Source organism: Oculina patagonica, chromosome 11 (genome assembly GCF_052425735.1).
Source record: "Oculina patagonica isolate OP01 chromosome 11, crgOcupat, whole genome shotgun sequence".
NCBI lineage: Eukaryota > Metazoa > Cnidaria > Anthozoa > Scleractinia > Oculinidae > Oculina > Oculina patagonica.
In genome coordinates this window covers 4,186,543-4,207,475 of record NC_135768.1, presented here as the reverse complement: position 1 = coordinate 4,207,475, position 20,933 = coordinate 4,186,543, and the positions used below count along the sequence as shown (strand labels likewise).

Sequence of the window (20,933 nt, the reverse complement as noted above, 5' to 3'; positions counted from 1 at the left end):
TTCTTTCCTACACACTGGAAAAGAAAGAGATTAAAAAAATCCCACATTGAAAATATTTACAATTATGATCAATTAAACAGAACTAAATATGTAAATATTACAGGGTCATAATAATTATGAGCTGCATGTAACAATCGATAAAAAGTAAGTCAAATTAATTTTGGAACGAAGCTCCAACATAAATTTTTACATTAGTCACTAACTATTGAATACTAGATGACAATAAAGATTCATACTGTTAATTTGATGTTTAAGCCTGGTTTAAACTAGCGAGGCAAGCACAAGCGCAAGCACAAGCGTGACCATGCAAAAAGGACAAATTTTGATCGGATTCCTTGTGCTTGCCGCAAGCACAAACATGAGCATCCAAATGCAATGCGCTTGTGCTTTTGCTTGAGTTGAAGCCGTTTTCACGGAGAAACAAAGAGCTGTTATCCTTGCGCTTGTGCTTGCGTTGCTAGTGAAAACCAGGCTTTAGCTTTTGTTTCTAATCTATCTTGAAATCAAGATAAATTAACATCAGTTTTATTGCAAATTAATCTGAGCCATTTTTAAAGCATTCTATAGTTGTACCATTATTTGTGTAATTGGTGTAAAATTTAATATCTAAAGAGATTATCTATTCAGGTTGAAATACAAGATATTCACTTTAACACTGTCCAAATCCTTCCATTCCTAGTAATTATATAATTACCAATAATTATTTTATATCGAAAACTCATAACACTGCAATCAAAACTTGCAAGTAGAAAAATAATAATAATTCCAATCAAAATTTTGCAAAAAAAATTGAAGGTAACTCAAAATCTTATTGAAATGCTTAACCTTGATATGGCAGTTTGAAGTTTAATAAAAAAAAAAATGTTGAAAAGAACATAGAACACCTTATAATACAACCTAACAGAACCAGAAATTTACCTAATTCATGCAAAATTTAGTAGTGCTCCAACTTATAAAAGGATGGAGTTAATGTACTAATCATATGAAATGCAGTTGAAAACGACATCTAGTTTCACAAAGCTATAAAACAAAACAATTGGGTTACACCAGTTTTGGCAATTCTTTATACAAGAGAAATTCAACCAGTGATCATCTTTTAATCCTGGGTTAGTGTTAATCAGCTTTCGAACAACCTGACCCAGATCTTTAAATCAAATTTTTTTTTAATTCAGTTACTTCTTGGAAAGCTTAGAAACAACAGAAAAAGATCAAAGAAATCATTGGCCAAGATTGAAATGGCTTAGGCACAACCTCACAAGCTCAGAAATTTTCTTGCGTGATTGTAAAGAATGGCCCCCACAAGTATCATCAGGTAAATTTTGGCATACAGTGTACTGTAAGTCTGCCAACAGACTTCTGACAGACAGACTAATGACAGACTTTAGTCAATCAACAGTCAACCATATGTCTGCCGACAGACAGCCAACAGTCAGTCAACAGATAACTGACAATGCTAAATTGTGTATCACAAACAGCTGGCATGGCCATTTTAAGTCCCACAACATTTTTTTTTTTTTTGGGGGGGGGGGGGGAGGAGGGAGGGAGCTGTCTTCATTTTTAACCAATTATTAAACTGGGCTGTTAGTCCATCACAAAATAAATATCTTATTGTCAAGCTTACGTTTGTAAGAAAGAATTGCCAAAAGTAGTGTGATATGACAGTAGCTAACACTAGTAAATCTATTCTAGAACACTTTATCATCACATGTTTAGTGTTGTCATGACAGGTTGCCTCCCTTGTCAGGAGTGTAGGAAAACTGATCAAAAGCCTCCTCTTCCTCTGCAATCTGCGCAAGGTTTCCTGCAAGGAATTAACAATATTATTACATTTATTTGAACATTTTTCACTTACCCAAACAACAAACATTTCTTAATGCAACAAGGGCTCAAGACTAACTTTTTCCCTAGCTAGCCAAATGGCTACTGATAGCTTTGACTTCACTTGTCAAAACCAATTTCCTTCTGGCCAGAACTTTTGAGCATGGTTTTTCATTTTTTGTTTATTTTTTTCTTTAACCGAGGTGGGAGATGCAGAATCATAACTCTTCAGCTTACACAACATGACTTCTTAGTTCTGTTCTCTCAGAGTCAAATTTAATTTGCTGTTTCTTTCCACTTAAATGCCTGACATTATCACTAACTATTTTGGCTAGTTAAAGCTCAAACCTACTAACCAAAACTGTATTTCTATTAACATGTGGCTAGTTGGCTACCATCAGTCTCGAGCCCGGGCAACATGAATCTTCTACATTTGTATAAGGACTCTCTAAGCCATGGAAGAAACAGCCACAAACATTGCCGGTAGCTGCACAAGGGAAAAATCTATACCAACATACAGGATTTCAGGCTTTCCTATAATATTGCTATAAAAGCTCCAGCCCTCTCCCTTCCTCTAGAAATTATTAAACGTTTTTGCTACCTTATTACATAAAATTTTCGCGACACTTTAATTTCGCGAATTTCACGATTCTAAAAAAATCGCGAAATTAAAGTGACGCAAACAATAAGTGTCGCGAACATAACATGACGCGAAAATTAAGTGACTCGTATATGTTAGTAATAGATGTTGTCGTCAATTGACTCACTAGTAGACATTGTGAGAACTGCTTTGTTGTTGCTATTGCCGAGATTAAATACCCCCTTGCGATTTTGTTAATTTTGACGTTATTGTTCCTTCGATGAAGTCGATTTATATAATTCAAAGGCATGTCAAAATATATTGCCAAGAAAATGTAAATTGTGTCTCACTCAAAAACGCGAAATTAAAGTGATTTAAAATACAAAATTTTCGCAAAATCGCGAAATTCAAGTGTCGCGAAATATGTGCACCTCAAAATTGCGAAATTAACGTGTCGCAAAAATTTCATGTAATAAGGTACTTCCCCTGGATGGAACGCTAGTTCATTGCAGTTTACCTCCTCTCCAACCCACACCCCACCCCACCCCACCCCTCAACCAGCATTTTATGAGTTTGCCCTAACAGTCTCCTCTCAGTTCTCCTGACTGACTCTCTCCCCCCAGAGGCCTCTTTTGTGCTGCCTTGACTGTCCTCCAAGCACTCTTGTTCTCCCCTGTGAATTAGCCATGTTCAAAACGAGTGGGGGACTGGGTACAAATATTCAATATCGATTGAATTGAAAAATCGGGCCTGTCATCTGAAAGAGCATCCAAAAATTAGTAACTTAACCAAATTTGAGAGTTATTGGTTTAAACGCAAAGGCATGGTACTCTTTTAAAAATCAATACAATAAGAAAGCTTAGTATGGATCGGAGGGACAGCTGTCCCTCCAGTCCATACTAAGCTCTCTAATTTTAACGATTTCTAATAGTGAACCATACCTATGTGTTTAAACCAATAACAATCAAATTTTGTAAATAACCTAATTTTTGGATGCTCTTTCAGATGTCAGGGTTCATTTTTCAAATTAATCAATTTTTAAAATTTGTACCCATTCCCCTGCTCGTTTAGAACATGGCTAATTTTGCATGGGCTAAATTTGTCCAAAAATCATGACATTCAGAATGGGTGAAAAATATTTTTCTTTCATGTTTTTTCCACTGGTTTTGATCCAGTGAAAACTGCCCTCTTCACAGGCTCTAAAAATTTCACACCCTGTGAAAAACCTGGGGGGAAAAACGTGAATTCTTTGAGTTCACAGGTAAATTCACAGGTTTTTTACATGTTCTCATCCAATAGTCTATAGAATATTTCACCCATGTTGTCCGTGATAATACAACGGTATTAGACTGTGACCACAACTGGAATCTTCTTCTATACAAAGAGGCTTATTATATCAAACGCCTAGCACCTTCCCTGAACAATGGACTAAAATCCAGCAGAGAACTCTATCCATTCTCCTGAGTAAACTTATTGTTTCCGTCTCCTCGCTCACAGTATTTAAGATCTAGCTTGTATGTTAATTTTATTAGTCTGATGATGGTATAGCTTATACCGAAATATTACAATCTATTTATCAAGATCTTCATTAATACAGTAAACATCCGCATATAAGAACACATGATTTTGGAGGTCAGGCTGATCGGGTTCTTATTTAATGGGTGCTTAGTGACAAATCAGCCTCAAAGTGTTCTTAAAATGTTCTTAAATTTCTATATTAGTAATACTACTCAAAAATGCCCCTAGATGTAAAATTAGCATAAATTAATAAATATTCTTTGATTTTAATGATCACAATCAATACTGTATCATTGAGCCTATAGATGAGATGACTGGCTGTCCTTCATTATAGGTATTATATGATGAATAAAATCACTTGTTTTTATGTAATTATGACACCTTTTCCATTTTATAAGAACATGCTGAATTTTTCAGGCTGATCTTGTTCTTATAAAAATGGGGCTTTATTGGCCAAATTTCAGCCTGGTGTTCTTAATCCATTTGTTCTTATATGCGGGTGTTTACTGTATTTTGTTGTCTGAATTGTTGGACACAATGAACTTATTCGGGTTATCCTTCGTCCTTTATCATCCAATAGTGTTTGGACCACTCCCCTCCCCAATGGGAGCCTCTGCAGAGGAGAAAGGCCCTGACTGGGAAGAGGGGAAAGAAGACAACGCAGTGACCACAGCCAGGACCCATCAGTTTAGAATCCAATTCACTAGGCATGAGCCGCAAGTAAAGGTAAAGGTAAAGGTAAAGGTAAAGGTAAAGGTAAAGGTAAAGGTAAAGGTAAAGGTAAAGGTAAAGGTAAAGGTAAAGGTAAAGGTAAAGGTAAAGGTAAAGGTAAAGGTAAAGGTAAAGGTAAAGGTAAAGGTAATTTATTTTACGTCAAAAGCACGGAGAGTGGTTGCCCAGTCTCCCGAGCCAGAGGCTCATGATAAAAGTGTTTGACATACATGTACACATACATGCCTCCCACCAGTTACAGTAGTCACCCTATAACAGCTGCATATCCATGTGTCATCACAAAAAAATTCATTTTACCTTCTGGAGGCGTCAATTGCACTGGCTCATTAGTGAAGTCTTCATCAAAATTTGACACGTCTGTTTCAGATTTAACAACAGGCTTGAATGGAGGCTTAACCTGTGTAAGAGCAGAACAACAATGGATGTTACACAAGGTATTGCTGATACTTCCATAAAGTTAAAAAAGATCAAGACAGGGATAGAAAATAAATTTTGACAAAACTTTCAGAAACTCAGTAATAAATTCATTAAATTAAACAAAGAAAATCATAACCGTGAAAGAGGTTTGGATACCAGGTCTTAATTAGCATAGATTTTTATGATTTTATTTCTCTGTTTACTCTGTAGTTTTTGTTTCAATTGAGAAGATATATCAAACACTCGAGACAGTGTTGCATGGGCTATCCAAACACCTCAAATTTCATCAAAAATACTCTGCTGTGCATCATATTTTCAACTCTCTTCTCGGTGTTTGGATATCCCGATGAAACACTGTCTCTCATGTTTGATATATTATATTTCCCTACTATAGAGCTTACCCTTTTGTGATAGATGTCATCCCAATTAATTGTGCTGAAGAACGGATGTTTCATGACTTCCTTCGCATCATCAGGGCCTCCACCAAGCCTGTGAAAATAGCAAACAAAACTTATGCCTTAGTTTTTGTGAAAAGCAACCTTTCTCAGTCTTAATATAAACTTCGTAACTTGTTTCTTTTGGGTTTACAGTTGAATCCCGATAACTTAAACCTCCTGCTAACTCGAAACCTTTTTCAATTCCCCTCCTAGTCATTTTCTTGCTTATTTTACCCTCGCTAACTTGAACCCCTGATAAATCCAACCTTTTCTGTTTTCCCGTGAAGGTTCGAGTTACAAGTCGGGATTCAACTGTATTATTTCCTTGTTGGTGTTGTATTTTCTACCTTCTTCTAATTCTAATACATGTAATAATGTATCGTTGTTTGTCCCATGATGTCTACAGTCACATTCTGACATACTAGCAGAAAGCAGTCTAAATGTTATGATTTACATCTAATGCGACTACATTGCGGGACAAATGATAAAATCCTACCACAATGAACAACAATGACCTCGTTCATGACATTGTTTGCTTCTGAGGAAAATTCTATAATTATTACATACAGTCATTGGGAAAAAACTAAAGAAAGCAATCAAAATCCTCGAGAATGTTCAACACTTAATTATGGGGTGTTTTAAATGTAAAGATGCTGTTTACTTATACATTGTTATTGTTTTCTCACCGTTTTGTGGGATTTTTCTCTAGGAGGCCAGCTAAGACTGTCCTTGCTTTATCACTGATTCTAGATGGAAACTTTACCTCTTCCTGCAGAAATAATAATACGCAATGCTATCAATTGTCTCGACAAAAAATATCTATCAGTCAGAAAACCTTTAATAATCAGTATACTGACCGTCAGAATAAGTTCAAAGAGAACTTCATGATCCCTGTTGTAGAAAGGCAGACGACCACACATCATCTCGTACATGACCACGCCCACACCCCACCAGTCGACAGCTCGACCATAGTCGTTATCTTCCAGGACCTATTACCAATAACAAAACCCAGCAAGATTTTATTGTTGTTAAATATATAATTATTATATTTTTTATTTTAACCCAACTACTCTTAATTAGCTCTTAATATAATTATTCGGCATGCCAAGTTGCCAATTTTGCTGTCCAACTTTGTAGTCGATTTTTTTCATATAATTTATCCCACAAAAGCAAGAATCAGATTTATAGCAGACTTGTTTCCTTCCTAGGGGTATGGTGGCATGCTCCCCCTGAAAATTTTCAAACATTGAAGAGCCTCAGATGATTTGCTTTGACTGAGTGGCAGTAACACCATGTTTGAATGAATCAAAGTGGACAAGGGTACTTTGGTGGCAATTTTTTACATCAAAATAAACTGTTTGAATTAAAATTTAAACTTTAAATGGGTGCAAAATAATAAATGAACCGGAACAGGAGTGCAAAATTGCATTTGTCTGTGTGAGTGTGATGTTCAATGTGTGAGGTTTGAGAACTTAAGGGGTTTCAAAATGTTTTGTAGTTAAGGCAATTCTAATCAGTAACTGGAAGAGTAATTGGCTGTGACAATGCCGAGCTTGTTTGTCATGAACTGATTGCTTCGACCAGAGTAACCAGTGACATATAATAAAATAGTTGGTGGAGCTATGGCATTTGTTGGCTTGTTTTAAAAACCATGTCTGTTAGTAAGACTTTTTTCTCTCAAGTGATAAAAATAAATTGTTGTTGTTGGCATTGAAGTTAAGTAACAACCCAACAACTTGGGAACTGATTGGGGCAAGTTGCAAATCTTTATCTTTATCAAACTCTGAAGCAACACCACTAGCCCTTGTCTTCTGTAATGCACTCCACCATCTTCCACAACAGGAAAGGAACGACATAGGTTGGGTGGAGTTTCAAATTATTGCTAAACGCATATTATTAACTTCAAAAACTGACCTCTGGTGCAAGGTATTCAGGAGTTCCACAAAAGGTTTTGGTCGTTGCACCGTACGTGATGTCTTCTTTACAGAGACCAAAGTCAGTGATTTTAATATGACCATCAGCGTCTAGAAGTAGATTTTCAAGCTGATACAAAGAAAATAATTGAACAAGAAATTAAAATAGAAAGCTTCAGCACAAATAATTTTCCTAAATAATAACAAACGTAACGAAATGGGATTTGTCTCCTAATTTTAGGGGTTTACCATTATGATAATTTTTTCTGGCAAGCACCCCCCCCCCCCCCCCCCCCCCCATCTCACTTACAATCCGAAGCTGCTAGATACTTTACCTTAAGATCTCGGTAGACTACTTTGTTGTCATGAAGATACTTCACAGCCAGAACAATTTCAGCGGAATAAAACCTTGAGCGCTCTTCTGAGAACACACGTTCTTTAGACAAATGGAAAAACAACTGGGGAAGAAAAAGGTAAATTGCATTTTATTTAGTTTAATGTGTACAGCACTGCAAACTTCAACAGGGCTGTTATTACGTTTTTAAGCAGCCGTGTACATTGAAGATATCACCAATTGACATCTTCACCAGTAACAACAAGTGAACTCAGCCATAACAGAGGGAAATTAATTTGCTAATTATTCTCCTGAAACCATTTTTGTATATTAAGTGCATATACACTAACCTCACCACCATTGACATATTCCATTACAAATATCAATCTGTCTTTTGTTTGGAAGGAGTACCGCAATTCCTGTTACAAGTACAAAGTAAAGGGGGGAAATTAGAGAAGGGGTTAATTTGTCAAATCAGACTTAATTTCCTAACTTCAAACAAATGCACCAACTTACTGTAAGGAATGGGTGAACTGTTGACTTCAGCACTCTGTTTTCTGTAAGTGTATGTGCAACTTCATCCTGTAGGAATAGAATTGAAGTTAGACATGGTCTCATCCACAGACATAAAAGTTAGAGCCATTAAATAACAGTAACACATGAAAGTACTGCTCAATCAATAATCACACACACCAAGGTTTTATCCACAGACTTAAGTTAGAACCACCTTTATTACAGCATAATAAACATGCCTTATTTTATTAAAGTACTGCTCATTAGCTTTCATTTGAATGGTCACACACAAGGGTTTTATCCACAGACTTAAAAGTTAGAAACACTTTGTACAGCATAATAAACAGTACCACATGAAAGTAGCTTTCATTTGAATGGTCACACACTAGGGTTTTATCCACAAGGTAAGAACCACCTTGTACAGCATAATAAACTTTAGGATTTTCAACTTACCTTAGCAACAATAACTTCCTTCTTTAAAATCTTTAGTGCTACGACCTCACCAGTCTTCTTCATTCGTGCCAGCATAACTTTGCCAAATGTTCCTTTTCCCAACACTTTCATTATGGTAAAGTCATCAAAGCTCTAAACAAAAACATTTTTGTATATTACATGAGAGAGAAGCTGGGATGGCACAGTGCTTAGGGTGCTCGCTTCCCACCAGTGTGGCTCGGGTTCGATTCCCAGACATTCTCGTCCTGCTCCGAGGGTTTCCTTCAAGTTCTCCGGTTTTTCGCCCTCCACAAAAATTAACACTTCTAAATTCCAAATTTCGATTGGGAATCTAAGGGCCACAGGTTTTTCAGTCACAAGACGGTTACGTGCAACCGTTGTTAATTGTTTTTTAACCCTTGTTAAATCTTGCAATTGAATGGTCTCATCTATAAATGGTACCTAAAATTTGCTTATGTTTTGCATGGCAAACTCATCTGCATGTTATGAGACCTACACCCTAAAGTGTCCTATACTGCCAGAGATTATCATTGTCACAATGGAGTGACCTCGTCCTGGGCTTGAACCTGGACCACTGCACTTTATCATGGAGACTCACACAAAAAGTTGTCCGAAAATGCATATTACTCAGGAAGGAATGTAGAAATAAAATTAAATGCGCCACGGTTGATAACATACCAGTTTTTGACTTATAGTTATCTCATCAGACTTGTCTTTGTCATTTTCACGCAATTTATCGGTAACATCTTGAATGGCAGTAATCCATTCTTCTCTGAAAACAAAAGTTAAATGATCTATCAGTAAAACTTTATTCATTCAATGAAGCTGTTGCTAAACTAAATTCAGTTAGCCTGTTTAATTTTTTATAGCCACCCAGATAATCCTTGCATAAAGAACTTATAATCTGTATTGTGTGGTTCCAGAAAATATCCATACCTCCCCCACGGATGGTCACTGGAAATTCCAAGGGGGAGGGGGGGGTTAAACCCAGAAATTTCCGAGGGGAGGAGGGGGTTCACAGGCGGTTTCTTTTCCAGAGGGTGAAGAACATTGAAGCAGCACACGATCGATCCAAAGCATACTCACGTACGTTGTTTTGTAAAAAATAAAGCTCCTTTCCATTGAGATGAGGTTTACATCATAAGCTTTAATATTTATGTGTTTCATTTGAGTTTTCTAGCATTTGCTAGTGCTACAATTCCAAAGACACTCCGTTCTTCTTCGTGACCGAGTCAAAATGGCGGACGTGACAGGTGAAACTCATCTCCACACTCCCACTCGTGCCTCTCAGAAGGCCTGGCTTCTCAGCCAGTAAAATTACTTCGGCCGAACCGAACGCGCGAACGTGAAGATGTTTGGTCATGTTTACGATACAGAAGGCGCCGTTTTAGTTGCTGAAATCTTAAAAGGAAAAGCTTTAGTAGACTACAAGACAGAATTTTAGAGGAATGGCTAAGACAGCAAGGAATGCTGTAAGTTGCGATTTTTATTAAGTTCGCCAAGAGTTGCTTTTAAAGCAAACCAGAAACGCTTCTGGGATGGAGGCGAATTAGACTTCAGCTCAAAACAGAAAAGAAAGAAAAAATGCAAGACACTCGGTTTCAACTTTAAATAAACTTTAAAAGTTTTACACATTTTTATCAACATAGAAGTAATTTCAAACTGGATGGCAAGGATGTATAAAGCAAGATTAAGCTTACGTGTATTCGTAGAACGATGTCAACGCATCATGTTGTTAAATGGAGATAGAGTTTGATTAAAGGCTATCGTATTTGTGTAACTGAGTTGTAGTTTTCATTTTCAAAAGAACAAAACCATTTCGATTTTCCAGGGGGTAGAGCAGTCCATGTTGAAAAATAATGGAAATTCCTGGGGGTGGGGGGGTCATCAATGACCCCTTTGGAACGGAAATTCCTAAGGGGTGGGGGGGTGCAAACAAAAAAACCATCCGTGGGGGGGATATGGATATTTTCTGGAACCACACATTTCAAAACTTAGCATACAGTGTGAGGAGTGGAGACAACAACAAAGAAATAAATATTAAAATACTGTTTGCACTTAATCTTTGCATGAGATGGATATGACCTAAAAAGGCACCTTAGTTTTGAAATTGTTTTTTTATTTATAATTTTTAATTTTGAGACATTTTGACTATTGAAATGCATTTTTTATATTTAAGAGTTTAGCTACCGGTATTTCTTTTTATTGTCACTGTAATAACTATTATCAACATTTAATAATTATAAACATTGTCACTACATCTGCTTTGTCCGCATGAACCAATGGGGCTATGCTCGCGCGCGCCTTCGGCGCACGCAGGAGCTCCGCTATAAACAATGTCAGTACAGCTACTACAACTACTACTGACAATGACGATGACGACTACTACTACTTCAGTTCTTATTGGATAGAGGTGTTGTGAACATTTTCATATAATTTATGTAAATTTATTAATGTAGTCAAAATTAGGCGATCACGTGGTATATATTGCACCATCTTGTAATATCGATTCGACGACGAATAAACATGTCTTGTTGCGTTCACTAAATGGCGCCCAACGTGGGGCAACTTTTCAATTGCAATGCCTCCCAAAAAGACTAAATCGAAGAAAACACCCGACAAACCAAGTACATCGAGTATGCAAGCGACTACATCGAATTTGGAACGACTGCGAGTTATCCGTGAAGGACACCGACGACATGTATCGAAACTGGATGAAGAATTAACCAGAATATTGCAAGGCGAAGACAAGGATTACGAACGGCTCAGTGTTATGAGACAACTCTTGGATGGAAAACAAGAGTCGCTAATCGAAATGGACCAAGAAATATTATCTGTATGCGAGGTTACAACGATTGATAAAGAAATCGAAGAGTCAGAAGAATTTACTGCCTCAATTATTCGTCTGAAGTGCAAAATCGAGAATGCGAGCAAGGTAAACATGCCAAGTCAGCAACACGTGGGATCACCTCAAACGACTGCACAGCCAGTGAATCAAAATGCAGTCCGTACGAGATTACCGAAGTTGTATCTTCCGAAGTTTAAAGGAGATGTAACCAAGTGGAATACCTTCTGGGATTCGTTTCAATCGGCGGTACATCGTAACGAAGGGATTTCCAACATCGACAAGTTCAACTACCTCAATTCTGTCCTTGAAGGGGCCGCCGCTCGAGCTATCCAGGGTCTTACCTTAACCGAAGCAAACTACGAGGCAGCAATCAAATTATTACAAGAACGTTTTGGGCGTCCCCAACAAATTATCAGCGCACATATGGATCAGCTTCTCAAGGTTTCGCCGTGTTCTAATGATCGCCCAGCCAGCCTTCGATACGTCTACGATCAAATTTGTGTTCATTCCCGCGGTTTGGCGTCGCTCGGCGTAACTTCGGATCAATACGGAAGCCTCTTAATTCCTGTCATTATGTCTAAGTTGCCACCTGAGATCCGATTGCAGATAGCCAGGAACTCTAAGGATTCTGTGTGGAAAATTGAGGAGTTGCTAAACGTGATAAAGGTTGAAGTCGAAGCGCGGGAAGCAAGCGAGATGACCATGGCGAAAACAAGCGAAGGCGGGAAATCTCAATCGCCCGGCCGTGATTCAAAATTTCGAAATCAAACGCCAACTGCGAATTCACTCGTCTCTCAGCAAGGTGGGAGCTTCAAAATCAAATGTGCCTATTGTCGAAACGAGCATTATTCTGCATCATGCGGCGTGGTACGAGATACAGCTCAACGAAGAAGTATTTTGGAACGAGATAAACGATGCTTCAATTGTTTGCGTTTTGATCACGAAACGAAGGAGTGCACGAATCCAAGAAAATGTCGACACTGCCAACAGCGGCATCATCAGTCGATTTGTTCCATGCTTGACCAAGGAAAACCAAAAGAAGAAGTTTCAGCCGAAGAAATAAAGACAACGACAACAGTGAGCAACAAGGCAAAGGGAACTGTGCTCTTGCAAACAGCTAAAGCCGTGGCTGTTAACGATGTCAATTCTAAAACCACACGTGTCAGAATTCTTCTGGACACCGGAAGTCAACGCACCTACGTCACAAACCGATTGAAATCAAGGCTTAATCTGTCCCCTGTGAAGTCAGAAACATTGCATCTTAACACCTTTGGAGACGAAAGATACACAAAGCAACAATGTGATGTCGTCAGCTTGCGGTTACAAGGATCTCAAGGAGAAATCGAAATATCTGCGCTATGTTTCCCAAAGATTTGCTCGGCGGTGTCAGCTAAAGTTAACATTGACAATCACACACATCTACAAGGTCTTGAGCTTGCTGACATCAGCATCGCTGAAACAGGTCAACAGGACATAGATGTGCTAATTGGATCCGATTATTACTTCGATATTGTGTCTGGGGATGTCATTCGTGGCAGCAGTGGTCCTGTAGCAGTTAGCAGCATGTTCGGATGGGTCTTGTCTGGTCCCACAAGTGCTGAAGAATCAAGAGAGAAGTTTACAACTACAAATCTCATCATAGAGAGACCAGAATTAATGACCTTGAGCCCATGTGACATTCATAGTGAGAACGATGAGTTATGTAACGCCTTGCAGAAATTCTGGGACACTGAATCGTTAGGAGTACGAGAGGAGCCACCTGCCTCACAGACAGATGGTAAAGAGTTCCTGGAGAGCATTCACTTCGATGAGACGGAAGGAAGATACGAAGTAGATCTGCCGTGGAAAGAAAGTCTTGTTCCTGCTTCAAACGAGTACGAATTGTGTGTTACAAGATTGAGACAGCTGCACTCGCGACTGAAGAAAAACAAGGAACTGTTAAAAGATTATGACAATGTGATCAAGGATCAAATCAATTCAGGGATTATCGAAGCCGTACCAGAACTTGACGACGACCAAGCTCCAATGCATTTCTTACCTCATCATGGCGTAATTCGGTCAGACCGGGAAACTACGAAATTGAGAGTTGTATTTGATGGTTCAGCCAAATCCGACAAGTCAACTGCCTCCATTAACGAGTGTTTAGAGAAAGGACCGAACTTAGTGCCACACCTATTTGATATTGTGGTTAAGTTTCGAGGTTATCCATTTGCTGTAGTAGCTGACATCGAAAAGGCCTTCCATCAGATACAGATCAACCCAGAAGACAGAAGAATGCTGAGGTTTCTATGGTTCGATGATATCGAGAAAGATTGTCCGCAAATCAAGCAATTCCAGTTTCGAAGGCTTGTGTTTGGCTTAACTCCAAGTCCAGCTATCCTGGCAAGTACCATAAAACACCATCTGTCTAAGTACGAAGAAAAGGAACCGGAAGTAACATCTTTGTTAAGTTCGAGCCTCTACGTTGATGATCTGGCAGGAGGAGTGTTTCGCGAAAATGAAACTGTGAACTTGTACGACAAAGCACAGGAAATCATGAAAGATGGAGGATTCTCACTGCGCAAGTGGAATTCTAACTGTCAGTCATTCCGCGAGAAAATCAAGCAGGACGAAGAAAGAAAAGGCCAGTCAGCTATGGAAGCCCCTGCCGAAGAAAGCGAAACTGCACAAAATCTCAAGATAGAAGAGTCAGCCAGTGCCAAAGATGTAAAACCGGAAACCGAACAATTTGTGAAGATACTCGGGATTTATTGGGATGTGATCCGAGACGAATTTCATTATGACCTCTCTGAGCTAATCGAGTGTGCAGAAGCCCTTCCAGCTACCAAACGATCTGTACTGAAACTGTCAGCTAAAATCTTTGATCCGATTGGACTGTTAACTCCGTTTACAATCAGCATGAAGGTCCTCTTCCAATGTCTATGTGTCGAGAAGGTCAACTGGGATGAAAGCTTGAAAGGAGAGGCTTTGGCAAAGTGGAAAACATTCATTAAGGACCTAAATGCTCTGAAGAACATCCGAGTTCCCCGATGTTATGCCAATTATTCACCGACATAGTCAACCGTATGCTCCTATCAGATCCATGGATTTTCAGATGCGTCGGAAAGAGCCTATGCAGCAGTCGTGTACCTGAGAACCGAATTCAGCAATGGTGAAACACAAGTCAACATCATGACATCCAAGACGAGAGTAGCCCCAATCAAACGTCAGTCAATTCCCAGGTTGGAACTGCTTGGAGCTTCATTGCTAGCCCAGCTAGTTCATTCAACGCAGCAAACGATACAATCCGTTCTCCCCATTGAAGGAACATTTCTATGGACTGATTCATTCACCACGCTGTGTTGGATCAAAAATGCTAAAGCATGGAAACCTTACGTACAACACCGGGTCAGCAAAATACGAGAACTATCTAACGAAGCCAACTGGAACTTCTGTCCCGGAGAGTTGAACCCGGCTGATCTCCCATCACGAGGATGTGGAGGAGAGCAATTAGCACAAAACCAGACATGGTGGAATGGGCCCAAGTTTCTGAGGTTATCAAGAGATCATTGGCCCGAGTCGCCTCAAACAAGTGCACTGTCTGAGAACAAAGACGCCCTTCAAGAAGTCGTAAAGAACCCTGTAAGTGTCACGCATTCTCTGGTCACGACAGAGTCGGAAGACCATTCAGTCAATCTCAGTCAAGTTATTGACATTGAACGATACAGCAGTGTAACACGATTATTACGCGTGACAGCCTACGTATTACGGTTCATACGTAATGCTAAGAAGAGTGTATCAAACCGTGAAACTCCCAAGTCACCGGAACGGTCATCAAGAAAGGAACTTAATGCTCAAGAGTTAAATCAAGCTGAAATGCTGTGGATCAAGACTGTACAGACAGCCTCATTTGCCAAAGAACTCGAATTTCTGCAAAGCAAAAGAGGAACATTCCCACCTGTCTATGTCACGCAATTTAACTTGTTCCTTAACGACCAACAAATCAGCAGATTCGATCAGCAAAAGTCAAAGTTGCTGGCAAGGGAGAGCGAAAGCCACAAGTATTACGTAGAGTGATACAGGACCTAATTCCTGTCGAAGTTTCTGAGTGAACATTGACCTTAAAAGATGCGATGGAATTGTTTCATTTCAAACAGCGAACATTGGAGTGAAAACATGCAATGAAATTGTGTCATTTCGAACAGTGAACGACAAAGTTGTGACATTTATCGAACTGTGGACTTTTGAGATTTAGACTGTTGAGTTAAACGTTTTATCACTAAGTCGTGATGCAACCCCGGGGAGTGTTGTGAACATTTTCATATAATTTATGTAAATTTATTAATGTAGTCAAAATTAGGCGATCACGTGGTATATATTGCACCATCTTGTAATATCGATTCGACGACGAATAAACATGTCTTGTTGCGTTCACTAAAAGAGGAACAAACTACAAACCTTTCTTGAGGGCTGTCCAAATGGAAGGTCCTTTCTATTAGCGTTGTCCATTGCCAGCACCTGTATTGTCAGCACAAAAAGAGTTACTGACAAAATTACTGCTATGCCCAGCTACAAGCAACTACTGCATTTCTTGCTGTTGTTGATCTTAATTATGACAACAATCCAGGAACAATAGAGGAAAAAACAATTTAAATGGATGAGGGCAAATGTGACAGGCCTCAAGAAACCTGGGGAAAACAGTAGAGAGGAAAATGGTGGAGTTCAGTTTTAAAGGCTGGTGCAACGTAGGGTTGAGAAACATGGCAAGAGAGAGTAAAAAGTCTTTGTCAAGCCAAGAGGCCCATCCTTCCGGAGCTTATCCCGGTTTTTATAACATTGTGCGACTAACGACTAGTATTGATCCAAAAAAGATTAACAAGTTAATTATTGTAGTTATACCTTATAATGAATGAGTTTGCCTTTGGCTTTTCTTGTCTCATTATCTGGGATTCTGATGGAAAAATGGATGAAAAATATTCACCTAGTCAGTAGTAATAATATACTGACAGTTACTTGCACAGACCTTCATAGGTGGCTGATAGGGATGGAACAGTGTGTATGTTACAGGTCAAAATTAGCTTTAGGTCCCTCGCTGTCTCTGAACCTCCCTTCACCATCCTTACTTACCCTCCCCTACCATCTGCTGTTATACCACCCCCAAGTAGTATCACCTAATTGTTTTTTTTTTTTTTACTAACCTGCACTCAGGATTTGAACTCTCGACCTTCAGATTTGCTGTCCCACCCCTTATCCACTTTGCCACATAGGAAATGTTGGGTGACCCACTATTTTTTAAAAATATATGACTCCAATCCAAACCCTAACCCTAATAATAACCATAAATTTTACCCAGGTTGAAAAAAATAACCCAGGTTAAAAAAATTTAACCTGAATTTAAATTTGACCTGTAACATGTACATGTAGCAATTTATAATCCTTCCAGTCTTGGCGGGGGTAGGTGTCAGGGTACCCCTTATAGTGGATCATGTAAGGCTCCACCCGGAAGGGAGTGCCTTTTTCAGCATACAGGAGAATGGGTGGTAAGAAATTTCAAGTGTTGGAGTAGAGAAAAGGGTAGCTAGGGAAACTGTCTTTACGATATTAAAAAGGGTCTGACTTACAAAATATCTTTAATTTGTACTCTTATATAAATGAAACACACTTACTGGCTACTGAAAAGTTATTGAGGGGCTCTACTTCTTTTGATTTTGGAACTTCCTTGTAACCAATGAAACTGCCATCGCTCCATAACTGAAAGTACCTGGGTCTCCAGTTCTTGATGTATTCACCTGAGAAAACAATTTTAAAATTAATTTAATAATAATGATAACTTTATTTCAATATTGGAGAGACCAATGTTCAGAAATTCAGGAAGGGGGAGGGGACTCCTTATAAAAAGAATGAGGATACTCATCGTCTCACTTAGGGGTGTAAGGTACAGATTTTTATCATCATCATCATCATCATCATTATTACGGGCGGGGAACTGATAGCTAGCTCACTGGACTCCGGATCAAGCAGTCCAGATTTGAGCTCTGACTGCAGGGCTCAAAATATTATTTGGGCAGTTGCCGGTCATGTTGACCGGTCTAACAGATTTTAGCTTGGTCACGTGTCGTTACTGGCTGGTCAAAATATTGCAAATAGCAATTTTAAACTATCATTCATTTCTGTGGTTCGTTAGATCGTCTTCGTTTGCGTGGTATAAAAAGAACTGCTATCTCTTCACTGTTTTGGCTGCAATTTCTTGAATAGATCTCTTTTTAATGCCCATGTAAGATGTCATAGTGACAAGTCAGTCAAAAAGTTTTAGAATTTAAGCTAACGGTTAAATTTAAATTTAAATTTGTATCAAAAATGTTTTTTTCTGGTCATCAGTTATCATTTTAAAAGCCATGTATGTGACCAGTCAAAATGACCGGCAAACCGAAACTTTTTCCGGAGAAACTGTCATCTTGTCCAGACATTGTCCGTTGACCCTCCGTTATTTTGAGCCCTGGGCCGGGGTCACTGCATTATGTTCTTGAAATAAGTAACCTTAGCATTAATCTTATTTCCCGCACATACCTCTCTTTTGGAGCCATCCCACTTTAACAATGGTTGCACCAGTGCTTGGAGCACTTCCAGACATTGTTAAGCTTGCTGTGGAAACTCTTAAAAACAGAATCAGAGTACAAAGTGGTTTAAGGTATTGTTCTAGATTTTTTTTAGAAACATAGACCACTCATATTCAACACGAGTGATAAAAGCAGTTGGTAGGGGAGGGTAAGCAAGAAGGTGGAGAGGGGTTCAGTGACAATTGAGGAAGGGGAGGTCTTTTTATTTTCTACTTATTAACCTAGCATAAAAAAATACCGGTAAATAACCTGGGTTGGAAAAAATGAATTGCTTGCATTTTATGGATCAGTAACTGTTAGTATATGTTTGATATGTGTACAACTAATTTAAAATGCTATCATTATAAAATACTAAATAAATCATTTTAAAATACTAAATAAAGCTATCCACTCCTTGAACCAACCCGACCCCCAAACATGTTTATTAATTTGTTTCAATTGCCAATCTCCATAACAAAGCCTGAAGATTACAGGAAATTAAAAGACAACTGTGAACCGATATAAATCAAGAACTGAAATATTAAAATAACTTTTCTATGATTGTTTTGTTGCTACTATACAGAAAAAAATATAAGAAGTGCAATTTTCACAAAACGTGACAGCACTGCTTTTGCGGAAATAACGTTTAATTTGTATAATTTGTTTATTATATTTACATAATTTTTGATCAGAACAAGGAAATTTTAAGATGCGAATATTGTTATGAACTTTATGCAGCTCTTATTTAAAAAAAAAACGGCTCTGAAAGCTAAAACTCAGAGAGCTTGTAGTTAAGCTTAAGTACCTAGAAAGTGGATTTAAAATAAACAACCTTCTCGATCGAATCGGACATCACACATCAATTAAATGAATTCGAAGTTCTGATCAATAAGTTGTCAGATTGCATGCATACGTAATACTTACGGTGTTATTTTTCCTGTTTACATTTTATAATTCTTCGAAGACAATCCAAAAATACCGTCTTACAATCCCGAGTTTGTAAAACGATTTAGAACTTTTGACCTTGTACGACAAGATCAGGTGAATGTGCTGCAATGCTTTTGCAGAATGGTGCATAGAAGCTTAATAAAGCAATTATTGCATTATCCCAAGGGATATCCTGTTTGAAACCAACCTTTGTTGGAGATAATATTAAACAAATGCCACTACATGTAAATTTTCTAGGCCCGGCTAAGAACGAAAGCTCTACAAACCGATCATTAGCTCTCCGGAGACATCAAACAAATTGCTACGATATGTCCTCGAGGCATAATTGCCGCCTTTACTCGCGCTATAAAATGAAAGCGATGTCGCAGATTTAAGCGCAATATAAGGTATTAACGGAAAATTCCCTCAAGCTGAAAGAATCTTTAACAATCATAGCACAAGGGATTAAATGCAGTCATTCGTAATTACCGCCCACAAAGCGAGCTATATCGACTCAGCATGAAATACGAAGTTCCATCAAGCAGTCTCGAGATTAAACGGAAGCTGTAAGCTAACGACGACTATAAGGAAACGAAAACGTTAAAAAAGTAGTGAATCAGAACCAATAAGGGGTATCTCCATTCTGCCTGAATGCTTGCACTTGATAGGACTCTAACAAAAGGGCAACCATGAAATATTTTGAAAAGATTCCGACGGACACATCGAACAGGAATCGCGCGGAAAATTTTCCTTTCGCCTGCCGATGCGTGTTTCAGTTGACAGATTTTACGCTTAGCCCCGAAAGTGAGTGAGATTTAAAAGTGTTGTGTACAAAGGAGAACATAATTACCCACCTGTTAGTTGTTCTCTGAGATCTTTAAAAATATTAGACAGTAGCAAAATCGGCTTCAGCGATTTGCCTTGGAGCGAAAGTGAGTGAGCAAGAGGCTGGAGACGGAGGACTTTAGTACCCAGTCCCAAACGGGTGTTTTCCGTTTAGTCACGCAACACCGATCTGGTGACGCAGCCTGACGTAGCGGCAGGTAGCTGAAGTTGATCGTGGGAGTCAAGGTCAGTCAAGGTCAAGAATAGCTAACACTACAGCTCTTAGCGTGCTTTCATGTTCCACTTTGCTCAACCCCTTGCTTGATTTGCTTTTTGTGCTTGATTTTGTGTTTTTTTCTTTTTCCTTAAAAAAATCTGGGTTGTCACAGTATCCTTATTATTAACTGCCAATGGCAGCACAGGGAACCCAAACTCAGATTGCAATCCTGTTTATAAACCCCAGAATAAGCCCCAGTTTCGGTGTAAATCCTTACACAAACGCACACCAAAACTTGGTAAATCCATTTTTTTTCTTTCCTGGTTATAATACAGGGCTTTAGAACATGTGGGTACCCTGTGATAAAAGTAGGTTTCTCAGGAACTTTCAGGGAAAGCTTTTAAGGTCAGAGCAAAGTCAGCTTTTCAAAATTAACTGCAGTGTATTCTGTATTGACTTTTGTCAACTTCACATGTTTCACTTACTTGACTGCTGACATAGCACAATGTTTTCTAAAACTGCGTGCTGTCAAGCCATGTGGTTCATCAGGCCAGAGGTTGTTCCAGTTTCAGTAGCATAAGGTAACTAGGTATTTCTGATTCCCTCTGGATGGGATGCTTGTCCATCACAGGGTTACCCCCCCCCCCCAGGGTTTAAGTCACCGGTACCCATTTTTACACCTGGGTGTTCATGGAGAGAAGTAATATGAGAGTAAAGTGTCTTGCCCTGGCCAGGGCTTGACCCCCGGGGCATGGACCACTCAACCCAGAGTCTGATCTAGCACAATAACTATTAGGCCACTGCACCTCTCATAATGGTTTCTACA

At 38.8% G+C, this 20,933-nt stretch overlaps 1 protein-coding gene across 1 annotated transcript; it reads right to left on the bottom strand.

Annotated features, from left to right (window-relative positions):
- Nucleotides 1-1,596: 1,596 nt before the first annotated feature.
- On the bottom strand, nucleotides 1,597-20,019 carry LOC144629984 (RAC-gamma serine/threonine-protein kinase-like). The gene is made up of 16 exons (XM_078488246.1): nucleotides 19,920-20,019; nucleotides 18,110-18,195; nucleotides 17,209-17,331; nucleotides 16,442-16,493; nucleotides 16,001-16,060; nucleotides 9,394-9,487; nucleotides 8,716-8,847; nucleotides 8,266-8,331; nucleotides 8,100-8,168; nucleotides 7,751-7,873; nucleotides 7,417-7,545; nucleotides 6,360-6,491; nucleotides 6,189-6,271; nucleotides 5,467-5,554; nucleotides 4,946-5,045; nucleotides 1,597-1,801 (listed from the first exon to the last, which is right to left on the bottom strand). The coding sequence occupies exons 2-16, from the start codon at nucleotides 18,171-18,173 to the stop codon at nucleotides 1,719-1,721; spliced, it is 1,398 nt and encodes a 465-aa protein (XP_078344372.1). The 5' UTR covers nucleotides 18,174-18,195; nucleotides 19,920-20,019; the 3' UTR covers nucleotides 1,597-1,718.
- Nucleotides 20,020-20,933: the final 914 nt, after the last annotated feature.

What these genes read in the sequence shown, in the direction of transcription:
- LOC144629984 (XM_078488246.1), bottom strand. Translation starts at nt 18,173, where the DNA reads ATGTCTGGAAGTGCTCCAAGCACTGGTGCAACCATTGTTAAAGTGGGA. An exon ending in CTGAATACCTTGCACCAGAG is followed by an intron (nt 6,492 to 7,416) that starts GTCAGTTTTTGA and finishes TATTGGTAATAG; the next exon opens with GTCCTGGAAGATAACGACTA. An exon ending in GAGAAAAATCCCACAAAACG is followed by an intron (nt 5,555 to 6,188) that starts GTGAGAAAACAA and finishes CTATTTTCACAG; the next exon opens with GCTTGGTGGAGGCCCTGATG.